The 17,441-nt window shown below is 44.7% G+C and overlaps 1 protein-coding gene across 1 annotated transcript; it reads right to left on the bottom strand.

Annotated features, from left to right (window-relative positions):
* Nucleotides 1-5,150: 5,150 nt before the first annotated feature.
* LOC122946726 (three-finger toxin MALT0070C-like) lies at nucleotides 5,151-11,563 on the bottom strand. The gene is made up of 3 exons (XM_044306512.1): nucleotides 11,408-11,563; nucleotides 7,157-7,264; nucleotides 5,151-5,494 (listed from the first exon to the last, which is right to left on the bottom strand). The coding sequence occupies exons 1-3, from the start codon at nucleotides 11,463-11,465 to the stop codon at nucleotides 5,301-5,303; spliced, it is 360 nt and encodes a 119-aa protein (XP_044162447.1). The 5' UTR covers nucleotides 11,466-11,563; the 3' UTR covers nucleotides 5,151-5,300.
* Nucleotides 11,564-17,441: the final 5,878 nt, after the last annotated feature.

Raw genomic sequence — 17,441 nt, 5'->3', positions numbered from 1 at the left:
TGTTACATAATGCCTTTGCACGTGCTAAGGGGACGAACCGGTCTGATTTGCTATGTGACAACAGACAAGTCACTGACTCACAGGTTATTAGGTGTATAGGCATGTATGATGCCCAGAGTTCAGAAGTATATCAAGTTCTCAGCAAACACTGGCACATCCTTCAGGCAGATAATGATTTGCGAGACGTGATAACCACACATCCCAGCATTGCATATCGAAGAGGGAAAAATCTCAAAGACACTCTTGTGCATAGTGTCTTTGTCTCCGAACCCCCTTCCACTACATGGCTCTAGTCAAAGACAGTAGGTACACATCCCTGTGGAAGGTGCTCTTTTTGCTCTTATATTAAGAAAACAAAGATCTTCAGCAATCCTGTTGATAATAAGGAATATCGTATTAAAGAATTTATCAACTGTCAGTCGATGGGTATTATTTACATTGCCCAATGTCCCTGTCCGAAAATTTATGTTGGCAAAACAATACAAGAATTAAGACCCCCCCATCTGTCAAAATATTAGCAGTATCAATACCAAGGCAGATACTGCTACATCCAGACTTGTGAGACATTTTCATGACGGTGACCCCAATTGTTTGAAATTCTGGGGTATATGTTATAAATCCCTAAGGGTGAGGAAGGGAAATCTGGATAGAATCCTTTTACAAGAAGAAACGAAGTGGATATGCAGCGTCCCACTACGTGTGTGTGGGCACTGCTTAACAGCACTTTTTATGTTTTTTTAGAGCACTAGGTTGTCATGTATAACTTTGCATTTATGTATCTGCAAAATCCCTGTGAACAGGCCTATTAGGTGTAAGTTTTACATCCCGCCACTAGATGGGGATAAAGTTCAGGTCCTATATATATCTAGGTCAGGCCTAGTTAGTGGGTTGAGGCAGATGGAGAGTTGAATAGAGTGAGACCACAGGTCAGTGTGAAGATCAGAGAGTGAAAAGGTGCAGATCCAGCACTTCAGCTCTAAACGGAAGTCTTAGTCCAGAAAGGGACAAGAGAGAAGGACAAATTTAAATTCATTCAAAGTATAAAAGCCGTAACCCAGGCATAAAGGACCTTTGGGATATTTTAGGTGAAGGATACCATAGCCTCCGGCCACCTCACCAGAAGTTCCACTGACGTAGAAGTAACCCACTGCTCCAAAACCCAAGAAACCTGACAAGCCTAAAACAGTGGATTTGCAGAATTAACTCTGTACCATCTAGAGACTGCATATTTGTACTACTGCAACTAAAAGCCATCCAAAGTAAAAGTTGTGAGTTGCATCGTACCACTGTCTACCTCATTATTACTACCTATGGTTGTACCACCATTAACGGTACTGGCGTCACGACAAAAACCATCAAGGGACTCAGCCGCAACAAGCACCCTAAGCACCCCTAACATCAAGGGCACCTCAACCACCATCTTGGCTGATGCTTCCTACCACAGAGTGTGCCCCGGCGGATTTCGTGCTGTCCACCTCAACACTGTGCTGGCAGCCCAGGGAGGCTATCTGCTAACCGTGAGTAAACTGATGAACTGTGTGCTATACTATTTGGCCCCTCATGTGTTGCCCCTGCGACTGGCTGGCTGCAGATATACAGACTGCATAGTCTGGGTCCCAAAGGCCTTAATGAGGGCTTCACTTATACATCATTTTTGTAGACACTGAAGATTGTATCTGAACAGTTAATCATGTAACTTCAGAAGTGAGCAATGTACGTTGCAAACAAGTAGCTTGTACACCCCAAAGCACACTTGCTTGGGTGCTGATTGATGCCATTTGCCTTTTTCGCTTGGCACTGCACCTATCTATTATGTTTTACTGGTGTCCGTACTTTCAGCTTGCGTCATCCATAACTATCATATGTGATACCATATACTTACCTCTGGCCCTCGTAGAGGTTGTGTTGCATAACGTCATCCTCTCTTTCTTTTATTATTGTAATGTCAGGTATTGTCTAATACTGCAGGGAGGAATATGACAGTACTGCGTGCTTTCTGCAAAACTAAGGGTGTCACCTGTCAGCACCAAGCTCTCCGACCTACTAACAATGATCAGCCCTGTAATGTATGCACCTCTAAATGGTGATGGCACATATGTGCAGGACACACACTGTATATTGTTAAGATAGCTGGCACTGTGATTGGCAAATTCCAGCAAACTGCCCCTCTGCACAGTGCATACACAGTGCCCACTCATGTCCCGGGCAGTTCACTAAGTTCCTGCGCATCGATCCTTCACGCAGGACATGCGCAGTCTCTATTCACTTGCGGCCAGTTCACTATGTTTTTGGGCAACGATGGTCTGCGCAGGACATGCGTAGTATTTCTTCTTTTCCGGGCAGATCACTAAGTCTTGGTGCAGCCTCGTAGGAATCCCTATGGTAGGTGCAATATAAGTCTATGCGCACTTTGTTGATGCACATGACGTCATGTGTTACACCCCACCGGCACACCGCCATAGGTGGAATGTTAAGGAGGAGCCACTATCCAGAGCGAAGGGATAGGCGCATCCTAGGTCTGGGTGTTTATGGCAACGATATGTCTCTTTAGCTGATTGGATATTATAGATGTCAATATGGATTAGCAGGTCATTTATACGTTTGCAACGATCTTCCTCATTGCTGCCCAATACCCCTGATGAAGCCAGTTCGCTGGTGAAACATGTCGGGGGGCAGTTAATAGCATTTTAGGTGTCTGAGTCTGGTCCTGTGTAGATCTCTAACAAACATGTAACCTATGGTGTTACACGATATATGATAATTATGTAACCAGTGTGTGGTGTTGCATCATATCGGTGAGATAACCAGTGAATTCACCAGTAAACATCGTCACACATAGTGCCAGTTGATTACTGGCAACATTGATAAGGTAGCGTCGCAGGGATAGTGCACGTCTCTGGCAGCTATGATCCAACTATCACACAAACATGCTTGGTACACGGACTGGACATACTAGTTTTAACCTTTTGAAGGTTGCTCACTGAGCTCTCTAAATTGCGATCAGGGGCGTAACTAAAGGCTCATGGGCCCTAGTGCAAGAGTTCAGCTCGGGACCCCCTTCACTCAGTGCTTTGTGGCCAGGGGGAAGGGAAGCACATAGCCTTCGTGCTGCCTGAGGCAAAAATTGAGATGGCAACCCCCCACCCCATGCCAAATTCTTGACCCTCCAGCCAGAGGTATGACTTGACCAGCATGTACTTTCTATAATAACGTATGTGGCACAATTGGGCCCCCTCAGGCTCCTGGGCCCGGTAGCAACTGCTAACTCTGAACCCGCTATAGCTCGGCCCCTGATTGCGATCAGTAAAAGTTAAGTTTTAGAGGAGAAATGATCTGGGTCAAGTTTGGGGATCTAGCTTAATGGCTTCTTTTTGTTGACTGGTGTAGACTTGGAGCCATAATGTGCTAGAGTGATGGACTCCCTTAGTGACTCCAGCATTTGTTCCCCTACATCCAAGTTGTTCCTGTTGCGCCCTCCCTCTCGGGTAATCCAAACAGAGTTTTGCAATGTTAAAGCTCGGTGCCCAGAGAGAGTACAAAGCCCCCAAGATGCCGTATAAAACAAAATCATATGGGATTCATTTTGTGTATCATTTGGGCTGTATTGAGAGCTGGACCCAAGCTAGACAATATACCCAGAACCTTGTTGCACTTTTCTTTTTTGTTTGCTCTATTTTGGACTTTTTATAGACTAGTCATGGACTGTGCCTTACACTCATGACCCCTCAACCCTGTGCTGTCTAGGAAGATGATCGCTATTGCCCCTTGCCACATATGACTTTATGAAGTAATTACATTATTTTGTTGTTGCTGTATATGTGTTTCCTTTGCAGGTCAGAGGAAGAGAAGAAGAAGAAGAAGAAGAAGAAGAAGAAGAAGAAGAGTGCAGCACTGTAACTGTGATATTGTATAGACATGCATGTTCTCTCTTTCTTTCATGTCATCTGAAGAATGCCGGGAACAGCTAACTTTAAAAAAGGGAGGTATGCAGTTTACCGGCAGCCCACTTTATAAAGGGGTTAAATGTAAGAGTCAGGGTATTATGTGCATTTTTTTGGCACTTCTTTTTCCTGTAGTGTACAAGCACGACCACCGCTGCTGGATTACAGTGTGGTTGTAATCCCTGGATACGAGAAGTGTATAATGTGATGTAAAAATGAATCAAGACAGCAAAGGAGGCAATATGGAGAATCACAATACGTTAGTAAATATCTTGTAATAACATTGTCTAGAGAATAAATGGCATTTGCTGAAGTGAGACAAGCCCTTTCAGGAGGAGGTGCATGATATTGACTGTGAAGATTAGGGGTGTCTAAGACTGGGCTTCACAGCACATTTGTCTGGAGTCGGAGAGCTTCAGGTGCCCAGGCATGTTTTACAGGCAGATTGCTGTTCTATAGGTCTAAACCCCTGAGCTGGGCATTGTAGTGCCCGATTTTAATTAGAGAAGAGAGATTGAGATTGACAGAAACATGGGCGCCCCAGTGGCTGGAACAGAGAGAGAAAGTGCAGAAACACTGGAAAACGGACTCTGAGGGAGCACAACTAGGTCTGTTTATCATGTTTGCAACCCCAAGACATTTAGGATCTGCCAGTCCGTGCATAATCTGAATGGTGACCACTGCTGTGAGCATATGTATGTCCCCCTTTGCCATAGTTGCCAACTGTCCCCAATTTGGCGGGACTGTTCCTGATTTTCAGAGACAGTCACGGCAAAGTTGTGCTGTCCTGATATGAAAATGGACAGGCTATCACAAACCCTGTCCGCCAGTGGGTTTTCTCGGACGGGTTTAGGATGTTCCCAGGGGTGGGGCCTACATGTCCCAATTTTACCAACTGAAACGTTAGTAAGTATGCCTTTCCACCATGACCTATAGCAAAGAAGTGATTATTGTTACACAAAAACTGTCCTCCTCATTGTGGACTGTGGTGTGCTCCTCTCTTCACTGTGTTCCACCCCCAGGGAGCGCTGGTGAGGACCGTAGTCATGTGCGGACTAGGACCATCATGGAGCCTCTGCTACCACCCCCGTCCTCTCCTCGGCTGGGCTCACTGCATGTACAGTACCTGAGGGGAATGAGACCATGAGGCCTGCTGATGAAGTGAAGAGAGCAGAATCTGGAGCAATACAAACAATGGAAAAACACACATCAAATAGAAGTTTCTTTATTGCATAAGCAAAGGCGTCCATAATACAAATATAAATGGCTGATATATGTGCCCTCGGTAAGCGAGATGCCGTGCATAGTATACGCTGGCCAAGCCATGTCGTTGGTCTCAGCAGAGCGTCAAGGACCCGATCAAAACCTGGAGACACACAGAGACATCAGGACCAAGAAGCCGGCAAGGAGCAGGGACATCTTAGTGGTAATGGCGGAGTTGCAGAGATTTTTTTGACAGCAGTTTATATTAGCATCCTGGGGTACATTAGGAGGTTTTATTTGACACGAATCCATTGAGGAAGAACAACCTTTCATTACACGTTTAACATCACCTGAAACAGAGAGACACATTGCTGTATGAGGAGCTGTTTATGGCATTTATACAACATATTCCATCTATTATAGAACCAGAATATCACTTAGAAATTCAGTTTTTCTGACACAAAGCTCCAAATCCCCTGCATGGATAAGTGCCATCTAGTGGCGGTAATAGATAGCCAGTATATACAGGTATGTTTAACTCAGTGGTGAGGAATTTATGAAGACAGTCTTGATCTACGGTATTTTGCGCTGGAGTGAGAGGCGCCTACTTGAGGTGCAAGTCCCTTAATAAATTAAAGGGGTTGTCCCAAGAAAAATATTCCACGTTATACAAATCAGCATCTGAATTCTTTTCTAATTGCACATAATCAAAAATGTACAGTCACTAAATTATTCAATATCTTTATAGCGCCATCTGCTATTTGTTTTTCTCTTATTTCTCTGTCCACCTTTGTAACATTGCTGAGGTGGTCGCACATGCTCAGTTCCATGTTGCAACTGACACCAGCCGTAGCTAATGTTAGAAGCTGAGACGGTTATAGGGAGGGAGCTGCAGCAGAAAAGACATGTCTCCTGAGAAAGGACATGCCCCGAGCGGTGACAGGGAGAAAGCTGCAGCATAAAGTAGGCCCCCTCTGGAAAAGCACCTGCCCCCAACTGCCATCTTGAAATAAATCTAATAGAGCAATTGGAGAAGTAAATGGGGAGATCTCTGGATCCATGTGAGGTACAGGGCTGGTTCTGGCTTTGTTACAAAGAGATTTTCATGCGCTGTATGATACGGAGCTTTCTAGTAAATCCTTGTTAATAACACTGATAGCCTGCAGTGTAATTGCGCTTACCAGAACTAGTTGTGCTACCTTAGGCAGAACTCTGAGAAGTGCACACAGTCAAATGGAATGAACTTTGCTCCCAACCAAATGTGATATCCATACTGGAACCCAATATAGATGAGTAAAATAAAAAATGGTCTTCTGCGGCGCAGGACACAAAAATTGTAATTTATTGCACATAAATGATAAAAAACAATCAAAATAATAAAAACGGACAAGCAGAGGGCGACGCATTCCAGAGGCGACTGCCTCCTTCATCAGGCCAACAAATACTGACATCTTTGCCAATTTAGTTAAGTAGAAACTAAGTGCAAAGTACGAACCATGTTCATAGTGTTGAAAAAATAATGATGAATGAATTATAATAAAAGAAAAATAAATGTAAAAAAATAGATAAAGATGCTAATATAAGGCTAAATTCGTGAGATCCGGCAGGCTGATTACCCGAAGCTACATGAATGCCACCCGGCCTCATTAACTCCGGCCACAACCCAGCAATTATACAAAGTGCTGGCCGGACAAATACCGCTGCTTGTCTGAATTCCTTATTTTAATAGTTTTTAATCATTATGTGCAATAAATTGTGGTTTCAGTGTCCAGCGCCTGTGCTATAGGAGGCCTGATTTTCATTTTCTGCATAAATCATATGAATAACCCTTTGAAGCACATCTCTAGTCTTCCATGTAAATTTGCTGGGCCACAGAGACCACACAACCCCCCCCCCCCCCCCCCCCCGACATGTGGCTCAGTCACTTTTTGTAAAAGCAGAAAGCACAACGTATTAATGCAACACGTATCTTGTATGACATGGGACTTGTCTCTTGGGTAATATGTACTTACCCATCTTGAAAGAAACAGTTTGGCATGCAGCTCCGGCTTCAGGGCAAGTAACCGTTTTATAAGTATCACAATTGGCGTCGTTGCAGGTTATACAATCCAGGGAATTTACTGCAAAGACAGAACACTCCGCGTTACACCACAGTCCTATAAACTGTACTCCAGCAAGCCAGCTGAGCTCCTACCATCTGTTACTGGAAGGACCCATGGTTATATCACAGTATAACATACAGAAGAGACCACATTTGACATTAGACCTTATTATGTGCCATGTGGAACAGGTAGGGATTGGCTCTGTGTTATCTTAGTGGCCAACATGCTAAAGCACCGGAGTGATGCCTAACCCCATATACTGACAGTAAATCACATGCAGAAACTCTCAGTGCAGTGGTTGAGCTTGGGGTGGTCCCAACACTTATAGGAGTCCCTCATACACCATTGAGGTGTCACCACGTGTTGCTGCTTTCTGGAAGGGATGGTAAGGCGTGGTGCACCCTAATGGGTTATGAGTCCAGAGAGTCAGGATTTGCAGTAAACCAGTGTCCTTCTTTACTGGAGGAGCTCAAGTGCAAAACAATACAGGTACAACACTGAGCTGGTTTCTCCGGTCTCCTTCAGGGCAGAAGAAGGTTTTATACTGAGGAAAAGCCTGAGCTAGCTGTCCCTCTCTTATAAGTGGATGCCCTGGCCAAAGGCTGGATGCCCAGTGTCTGTGGCTTAGTCATCTGGCTGACTCCCTGGTCATAGGTCTAAAAAAACTGGATCCTTAGAAGAGTATCCCCTTCCTCTGGTCACTCATGCGATCTGCCAGAGCTTCTTCTACTGAAGACAACTAGGGACCCGAACTGCGCTCCTTTAATACAGTTTCTAACTGACCTAGAACTTACTAGTGGATTGGGTGGAGTGGAAAATCCTAAACATAAACAATGTTTAATTTTAGTCTGCCATAGGCTTATATAGAGTTTCAATGCAAGTCTATGGGAATGACTAAGCAGTGTATCCAGAAATAAACAGGTCTTCAGACATAAACAACAGAGCTAAACAGGCAAATCATTGTGTCTGGATTCCCCTACAAAACCTAGCTCTGCAAATTATCTTATAGTAATTATGGAAAATTACTAGCATATCACTGCAGAATGTCCCAAAATCTAGCTATGCATTAACCTTTTCCAAAGTGCAGTGTAAAAACAGTGCAAATGAACAGGATATACTACAATAAACATAAAATGCAGTTCAGCAGGTATAAATCATTATACACGTTAACTCTTCAGAGTGCAGTAAAGTATTAAGTTGGGAGCTTTTTGTTGGAATATGGGCAAATATCCACAAACATCCATAGTCCAAAATACCTTCTCCAGGGCACTACACCAGGACCATCAGTGTCATAATGTGAGAAGTCATATACTAATTGTATACACAGCACAGTGCACACAGCAGTGTCATCTCCTCCTCACACTACTACACCATGACATGTATACACAGCACAGTGCACACAGCAGTGTCATCTCCTCCTCACACTACTACACCATGACATGTATACACAGCACAGCGCACACAGCAGTGTCATCTCCTCCTCACACTACTACACCATGACATGTATACACAGCACAGTGCACACAGCAGTGTCATCTCCCCCTCACACTACTACATCATGACATATATACACAGCACAGTGCACACAGCAGCGTCATCTCCTCCTCACACTACTACACCATGACATGTATACACAGCACAGTGCACACAGCAGTGTCATCTCCCCCTCACACTACTACATCATGACATATATACACAGCACAGTGCACACAGCAGTGTCATCTCCTCCTCACACTACTACACCATGACATGTATACACAGCACAGTGCACACAGCAGTGTCATCTCCTCCTCACACTACTACACCATGACATGAATACACAGCACAGTGCACACAGCAGTGTCATCTCCTCCTCACACTACTACACCATGACATGTATACACAGCACAGCGCACACAGCAGTGTCATCTCCTCCTCACACTACTACACCATGACATGTATACACAGCACAGTGCACACAGCAGTGTCATCTCCTCCTCACACTACTACACCATGACATGTATACACAGCACAGTGCACACAGCAGTGTCATCTCCTCCTCACACTACTACACCATGACATGTATACACAGCACAGTGCACACAGCAGTGTCATCTCCTCCTCACACTACTACACCATGACATGTATACACAGCACAGCGCACACAGCAGTGTCATCTCCTCCTCACACTACTACACCATGACATGTATACACAGCACAGTGCACACAGCAGTGTCATCTCCCCCTCACACTACTACATCATGACATATATACACAGCACAGTGCACACAGCAGCGTCATCTCCTCCTCACACTACTACACCATGACATGTATACACAGCACAGTGCACACAGCAGTGTCATCTCCCCCTCACACTACTACACCATGACATGTATACACAGCACAGTGCACACAGCAGTGTCATCTCCTCCTCACACTACTACACCATGACATGTATACACAGCACAGTGCACACAGCAGTGTCATCTCCTCCTCACACTACTACACCATGACATGTATACACAGCACAGTGCACACAGCAGTGTCATCTCCTCCTCACACTACTACACCATGACATGTATACACAGCACAGCGCACACAGCAGTGTCATCTCCTCCTCACACTACTACACCATGACCTGTATACACAGCACAGTGCACACAGCAGTGTCATCTCCTCCTCACACTACTACACCATGACATGTATACACAGCACAGTGCACACAGCAGTGTCATCTCCTCCTCACACTACTACACCATGACATGTATACACAGCACAGTGCACACAGCAGTGTCATCTCCTCCTCACACTACTACACCATGACATGTATACACAGCACAGCGCACACAGCAGTGTCATCTCCTCCTCACACTACTACACCATGACATGTATACACAGCACAGTGCACACAGCAGTGTCATCTCCTCCTCACACTACTACACCATGACATGTATACACAGCACAGTGCACACAGCAGTGTCATCTCCTCCTCACACTACTACACCATGACATGTATACACAGCACAGTGCACACAGCAGTGTCATCTCCTCCTCATACTAGTACACCATGACATGTATACACAGCACAGTGCACACAGCAGTGTCATCTCCTCCTCACACTACTACACCATGACATGTATACACAGCACAGTGCACACAGCAGTGTCATCTCCCCCTCACACTACTACACCATGACATGTATACACAGCACAGTGCACACAGCAGTGTCATCTCCTCCTCACACTACTACACCATGACAGGTATACACAGCACAGTGCACACAGCAGTGTCATCTCCTCCTCACACTACTACACCATGACATGTATACACAGCACAGTGCACACAGCAGTGTCATCTCCTCCTCACACTACTACACCATGACATGTATACACAGCACAGCGCACACAGCAGTGTCATCTCCCCCTCACACTACTACACCATGACATGTATACACAGCACAGCGCACACAGCAGTGTCATCTCATCCTCACACTACTACACCATGACATGTATACACAGCACAGCGCACACAGCAGTGTCATCTCCTCCTCACACTACTACACCATAACATGTATACACAGCACAGTGCACACAGCAGTGTCACCTCCTCCTCACACTACTACACCATGACATGTATACACAGCACAGTGCACACAGCAGCGTCATCTCCTCCTCACACTGCTACACCATGACATGTATACACAGCACAGTGCACACAGCAGTGTCATCTCCTCCTCACACTATTACACCATGACATGTATACACAGCCCAGTGCACACAGCAGTGTCATCTCCTCCTCACACTACTACACCATGACATGTATACACAGCACAGTGCACACAGCAGTGTCCTCTCCTCTTCACACTACTACACCATGACATGTATACACAGCACAGCGCACACAGCAGTGTCATCTCCTTCTGACACTACTACACCATGACATGTATACACAGCACAGTGCACACAGCAGTGTCATCTCCTCCTCACACTACTACACCATGACATGTATACACAGCACAGTGCACACAGCAGTGTCATCTCCTCCTCACACTACTACACCATGACATGTATACACAGCACAGTGCACACAGCAGTGTCATCTCCTCCTCACACTACACCATGTCACGCATACATAGCACAGTGCACATAGTAGTGTCATCTCCTGTACATAATCTTGACTTACCAGTCTGAATGCTTAAAAAGACGAGAACTGAAAGAGATAAAAAATATGTTATTTCCATGGTGATGATTGTCTGAGTACGGTCTCTGCTGCCAGTAAATCTGGGTCTGTCTGTCTCCCTCTTCCTACTTTTATAGGTTTGTCCTGATTGCAGCAATTCTTGGCAGAAGCAGAGAAGGATTGTTTTTCCCGTAATTAGCTGAGTGCATGTGTAACGCCCTAGAGCCAACGCCTTGGGTCCAGCGTATACAGGTAGGAGCACCGTGACACGTGCACAATGCCTTAAGGGACATTATAGGTTATTCTACTCCACTCTGGCATTCCTACACCTGGGTACCAACAGCATTTTTTAAAGGGACTCCGCCCCTTTGTTGCTTCACTGCAACTGGCGTCATGAAAAACAAGTACTTTTTTCCTCTTAAAGGGCCCTGGGGGGAGGCGCCCGCTGCACATGGGGGAGCTCTAACAGCTCGAAATGATGCAGCTTATCAGATACAAAAGTCATGTAATGCAAGACCTTAGGCATATAAGGACAATTTCTCCCCACCTCCCCCAGCCGCAAATCAGTTCAAAATGATGTTACATGATTGACTCCTGCAACATATAATAAAACTGACCCCCAGAGAAAGGTACGCTGAAATGCGCATCAGCGCGGGCGCCATCCTGACTGCATCAGATACTATGGGTAATACAAACCGGATTCCAAAAAAGTTGGGACACTATACAAATCGTGAATAAATACTGAATGCAATGATGTGGAGATGCCAACTTCTAATATTTTATTCAGAATAGAACATAAATCACGGAACAAAAGTTTAAACGGAGAAAATTTACAATTTTAAGGGAAAAATATGTTGAATCAGAATTTCATGGTGTCAACAAATCCCCCAAAAGTTGGGACAAGGCCATTTTCACCACTGTGTGGCATCTCCCCTTCTTCTTACAACACTCAACAGACGTCTGGGGACCGAGGAGACCAGTTTCTCAAGTTTAGAAATAGGAATGCTCTCCCATTCTTGTCTAATACAGGCCTCTAACTGTTCAATCGTCTTGGGCCTTCTTTGTTGCACCTTCCTCTTTATGATGCCGCAAATGTTCTCTATAGGTGAAAGATCTGGACTGCAGACTGGCCATTTCAGTACCCGGATCCTTCTCCTACGCAGCCATGATGTTGTGATTGATGCAGAATGGGGTCTGGCATTATCTTGTTGAAAAATGCAGGGTCTTCCCTGAAAGAGATGACGTCTGGATGGGAGCATATGTTGTTCTAGAACCTGAATATATTTTTCTGCATTGATGGTGCCTTTCCAGACATGCAAGCTGCCCATGCCACACGCACTCATGTAACCCCATACCATCAGAGATGCAGGCTTCTGAACTGAGCGTTAATAACAACTTGGGTTGTCCTTGTCCTCTTTGGTCCGGATGACATGGCGTCCCAGATTTCCAAAAAGAACTTCGAATCGTGACTCGTCTGACCACAGAACAGTCTTCCATTTTGCCACACTCCATTGTAAATGATCCCTGGCCCAGTGAAAACGCCTGAGCTTGTGGATCTTGCTTAGAAATGGCTTCTTCTTTGCACTGTAGAGTTTCAGCTGGCAGCGGCGGATGGCACGGTGGATTGTGTTCACTGACAATGGTTTCTGGAAGTATTCCTGAGCCCATTCTGTGATTTCCTTTACAGTAGCATTCCTGTTTGTGGTGCAGTGTCGTTTAAGGGCCCGGAGATCACGGGCATCCAGTATGGTTTTGCGGCCTTGACCCTTACACACAGAGATTGTTCCAGATTCTCTGAATCTTCGGATGATGTGATGCACAGTTGATGATGATAGATGCAAAGTCTTTGCAATTTTTCGCTGGGTAACACCTTTCTGATATTGCTCCACTATCTTTCTGCGCAACATTGTGGGAATTGGTGATCCTCTACCCATCTTGGCTTCTGAGAGACACTGCCGCTCTGAGAAGCTCTTTTTATACCCAATCATGTTGCCAATTGACCTAATTAGTGTTAATTGTTCTTCCAGCTCTTCGTTATGCTCAAATTTACTTTTTCCAGCCTCTTATTGCTACTTGTCCCAACTTTTTTGTGATTTGTTGACACAGTGAAAATTTGAATCAACGTATTTTTCCTTTAAAATGATACATTTACTCGGATTAAACGTTTGATCTGTCATCTACGTTCTATTACAAATAAAATATTGACATTTGCCATCTCCACATCATTGCATTCAGTTTTTATTCACAATTTGTTTGGTGTCCCAACTTTTTTGGAATCTGGTTTGTACATTTTGACTACAGGTGTATGCATGATGGTGACTCTTTCTGCAATATGATAATGAATAGATGTGACTACTTACCAGTACCTTTCCTCGATTGTAGGCTCTTGCATTTTATTCATTATTTATTACCTATCATTTTTCTTTCGGGAATTATATGTAGATTTTTGCGCATGTGATTCTAGATTCTGGTTCTGTATGAAGCCATTGTTCCTTTAAATGAATTCATTGTATTAATCATGCTGTCCAAGGATGCCGCCCTGTTCCTGTGAACTCATCATATTTTCTAATTTGCTTGTGGTTTGTGATATAAGTTTATAAAATTGATAGCTTATGATATTAAATGGCTCCGATTCTTGTAGGTGTAATATAAGAGAATTCAACCATTGTCCTAGGGGAAAGAAAGCCAAACCCAGACAAAACAGACCAAACCCCAGAAGAACAAAGTCCAGTTCCCAAAATACTGTAAATACAGACCTCAGAATAACCCGAAATGCTACCTACAGTACACCCCCATCCGAGACCTCGAAATACCTATAGACATCAAATTAGACCAGAATATAAATACAGACTCCAGTCCTGGCCACTTAGATAAGTACCGAGTCCTAGATCAGATTCTCATCCTACAGCTTGGGGTGAGAGCAAAGTGGGCCCTGCTGCAGCCTGCACAGAAGAGAAATGGTGCAGTAGATCAAAATGCAGTGTACAAAAGTGGAGGAAAGTCAGGACCTCTGATTAGGCCAGAAGAAACCCACACATGAGGCCTGTAACTAGGTCACCGGCTAGGGATATGGCGAGTGTGGGAACTGGAGGATGGAGTCAGGGGTGGAAATGGCAGCTGGCCAGTCTCCCAATCCCCAGTGAGCTAACAGAGTAAAAATTGAAGTGTGGTATGTAGTGATACCATGAGGTACAACACCCAAATAGTGATGGACGAACATCGGCCGGGACGGTTCGTGAACGCGATCGTGAAATGTTAGCGAACCGCAAGTTTATGGCGGGCCCCATTTACTTTAATGGTAGTCGAACCTGAAAAACCTTCAGCTCATATTTGCAGCCACCAAATACTTACAAGAAGTGCACAAATACTCCCACAACATGGACAGTTGGGGGATCAATGGCAAAAATTCCCACAAAAAATATGTATTTTAATCAGGGGCCATTTTTATGTGTCTTAAATTGAAACTCTCAAAAATGTGCCATGCTGAAGCCTAGAAATTTTTTATTTTAAGCCACGGGAGTACGGGCCCCAAACATAAGGCATTCACCGGACAGAAAACATCAAGTGATTATGTGGCTAGAGGTATATTAGACGGTCATTATATATCAATTTTACTGCAGGCCAGTGGAGTACAGGCCCCAAAAATTATTCATTCAATGTACAGAAAAGAACAAGCTTTGTCTTCTTCTCATTGTCTGTCGCTAGTAGAGGCCTAAGCATGGCAGGTAGGTTCCCCCAGATGTATCTTGCTGGATGAGCAGCCAATACTGCACTTGCATCAACCTTGACAGGATTCAGCTCCAGGTGGAGAGTAATTTTTTTGGGGGGAATGCTTTCTCCATCGCAACACCACCATTAAATTTATTAAATATTTTAACATTAATTTTATTAAACCAAAACTTGATTAAAATTATGAGAAAGTATACTTTTCCAAAACTGGCCCAATAACTCAAGCATGAACTCTGCCTTATAGGTCGATGTTAGTGTCAAGAAGAAGCGCACTCCTTTTACACCGTCGCCAGCTGATTCCACATAGATGTCTACAGGACCGGTTCTATTAGACGCTTATACAAGTAGACCCCCCCTGACAGAGTGGAGAGGGTGTCAGCAGTAAGTTTGTGTTGACTCCACTGATTAATTTGCCCTTCCTCTGATCCGTCAGAACAATAACCCACAAAAAATGGATCCTGTCTTTGGAGCATACGCCTTCACTCAGTCAGCATTTGCTCAGTATTGCTAATGCCAATAAAAACAGGAGTCTAAAACAGAGATGACACGTGAATGGAATATTTGCATGTCTTCTGTGTTTTGTACCCACTACTGCTTTTGTCTACCAAATCATAAGCCAATTCTGATGGGACCATACAAGCCTTACAGCTGCTACACAGACAGGATCTGTTGTGCGTCTCATTTTTCCTTCCTTCTGACAGATCAGAAGAAAGGTCAAATAAATGATGATGTCAGCCAGGCAAAAAGCCAAAATAGTGGCCCAGTCATGAAGTGGGGAGGGTGTGAAGAGAATGAGAAGTCCACGGAGTGTCCCTATGACAGAGTGGTAAGGTGGAAGCAGTATGAGGAGACCACACAGTGGCCCAATGACAAAGTCTGGAGGTGGCGGCAGCATCAGTGTCACGGTAGGTGAGGGAAGGGAAGCAAACCAAATACAACTAAAGCAATAAAACACCAGGCTAGGCCCCAAAGCTAGGGAACAGGGAAAGGTCAACACCTGACAATCCTGAGTCTTTCCCTGACTGCTGACAACATGGGCAAATCCTAAAGGTGGAAGTGCTCATGTGCTGGAACCTAAGCCTACCTGAAACTGTAACAAACCCTCAGCTAGGGAGCTGGAGATAAGACAACTGGTTCCAAGCACTTGGTGGAGGAACCAGCATCTTCCTGAGGCCTAGCCAGAACACACAACAAAAGGGAAGGAATAGGACTTAGCTTAAGATGGACGGGGAGCAAGAGATCCACTAAACACCAGCTGAGAACTCCAGAAGCAAATATAAACCGCAAGGACTATAGTGAGAGGTGGGTATAAATAGCACCACAAAATAGCTAATGAGCAGAACCTGTGGGGAGGTGGGATCCTGCACAAAACCACAACAAAGAGAAACAGAACAATCTGTCAGATAGACTCACGTGTAGCAAGTCTGTCAGATCTTCTCAGGCCTCTCATATGGCTTGGCGTGACAGTACCCCCCCTTCTACGGGTGACCCCTGGGCACCCAGGACCAACCTTATCCGGGTGTCCTCTGTGAAAAGCCTTCACAAGGAGACTAGCATTGACATCAGTCATCGGAACCCACATCTTTCCTCAGGGCCGTATCCCCTCCAATGCACAAGGTACTGAAGGGAGCCACAAAGAACATGTGAGTTGAGTATTCTGGAGATCTGAAACTCCAGATTACCATCTACCAAGACAGGAGGAGGTGGCAAAGCAGATGGTTCAGCAGGTTCAACATACTTCTTTAACAAAGTCCTGTGAAACACATTATGGATCTTCCAGGCCTGCAGAAGTTCCAGACGAAACGCAACCGGATTAACAATGAGGGAGCAATTTTATAAGGGCCAAAAAATCTTGGGCCCAACTTCCAAGAAGGTACTTTCAACTTAACGTTCTTAGTGGACAACCACACCAATTCACCCACACACAGGTCTGGACCAGTCATACGTCTCTTGTCAGCCGTCCTTTTAGATCTTTCAAAATAGCAAGGAAGAGAATCTCTCCTCTTCAGGTATATCAGAAGATTCAGTCCCAGAAAAAGTACCAAACTGAGGGTGAAAACCATATGCGCCAAAAAATGGTGACTTATCAGTGGACTCCTGTCTACAGTTATTCAAGGCAAACTCAGCCAAGATTCTGGTTAGTGTGCTCAGTTTGTCCATTCGACTGAGGATGGAAAGCCGAAGAGAAAGACAACTGAATACCCAGATGAGTTGAAAATGCCTTCCAAAACCTGGAAACAAATTGCGTCCCCCTATCAGACACAACATCAGAGGGGATGCCGTGTAATTTCACAATGTTATCAACAAA

Source organism: Bufo gargarizans, chromosome 9 (genome assembly GCF_014858855.1).
Source record: "Bufo gargarizans isolate SCDJY-AF-19 chromosome 9, ASM1485885v1, whole genome shotgun sequence".
NCBI lineage: Eukaryota > Metazoa > Chordata > Amphibia > Anura > Bufonidae > Bufo > Bufo gargarizans.
This window is presented reverse-complemented; position numbering and strand designations above follow the sequence as displayed.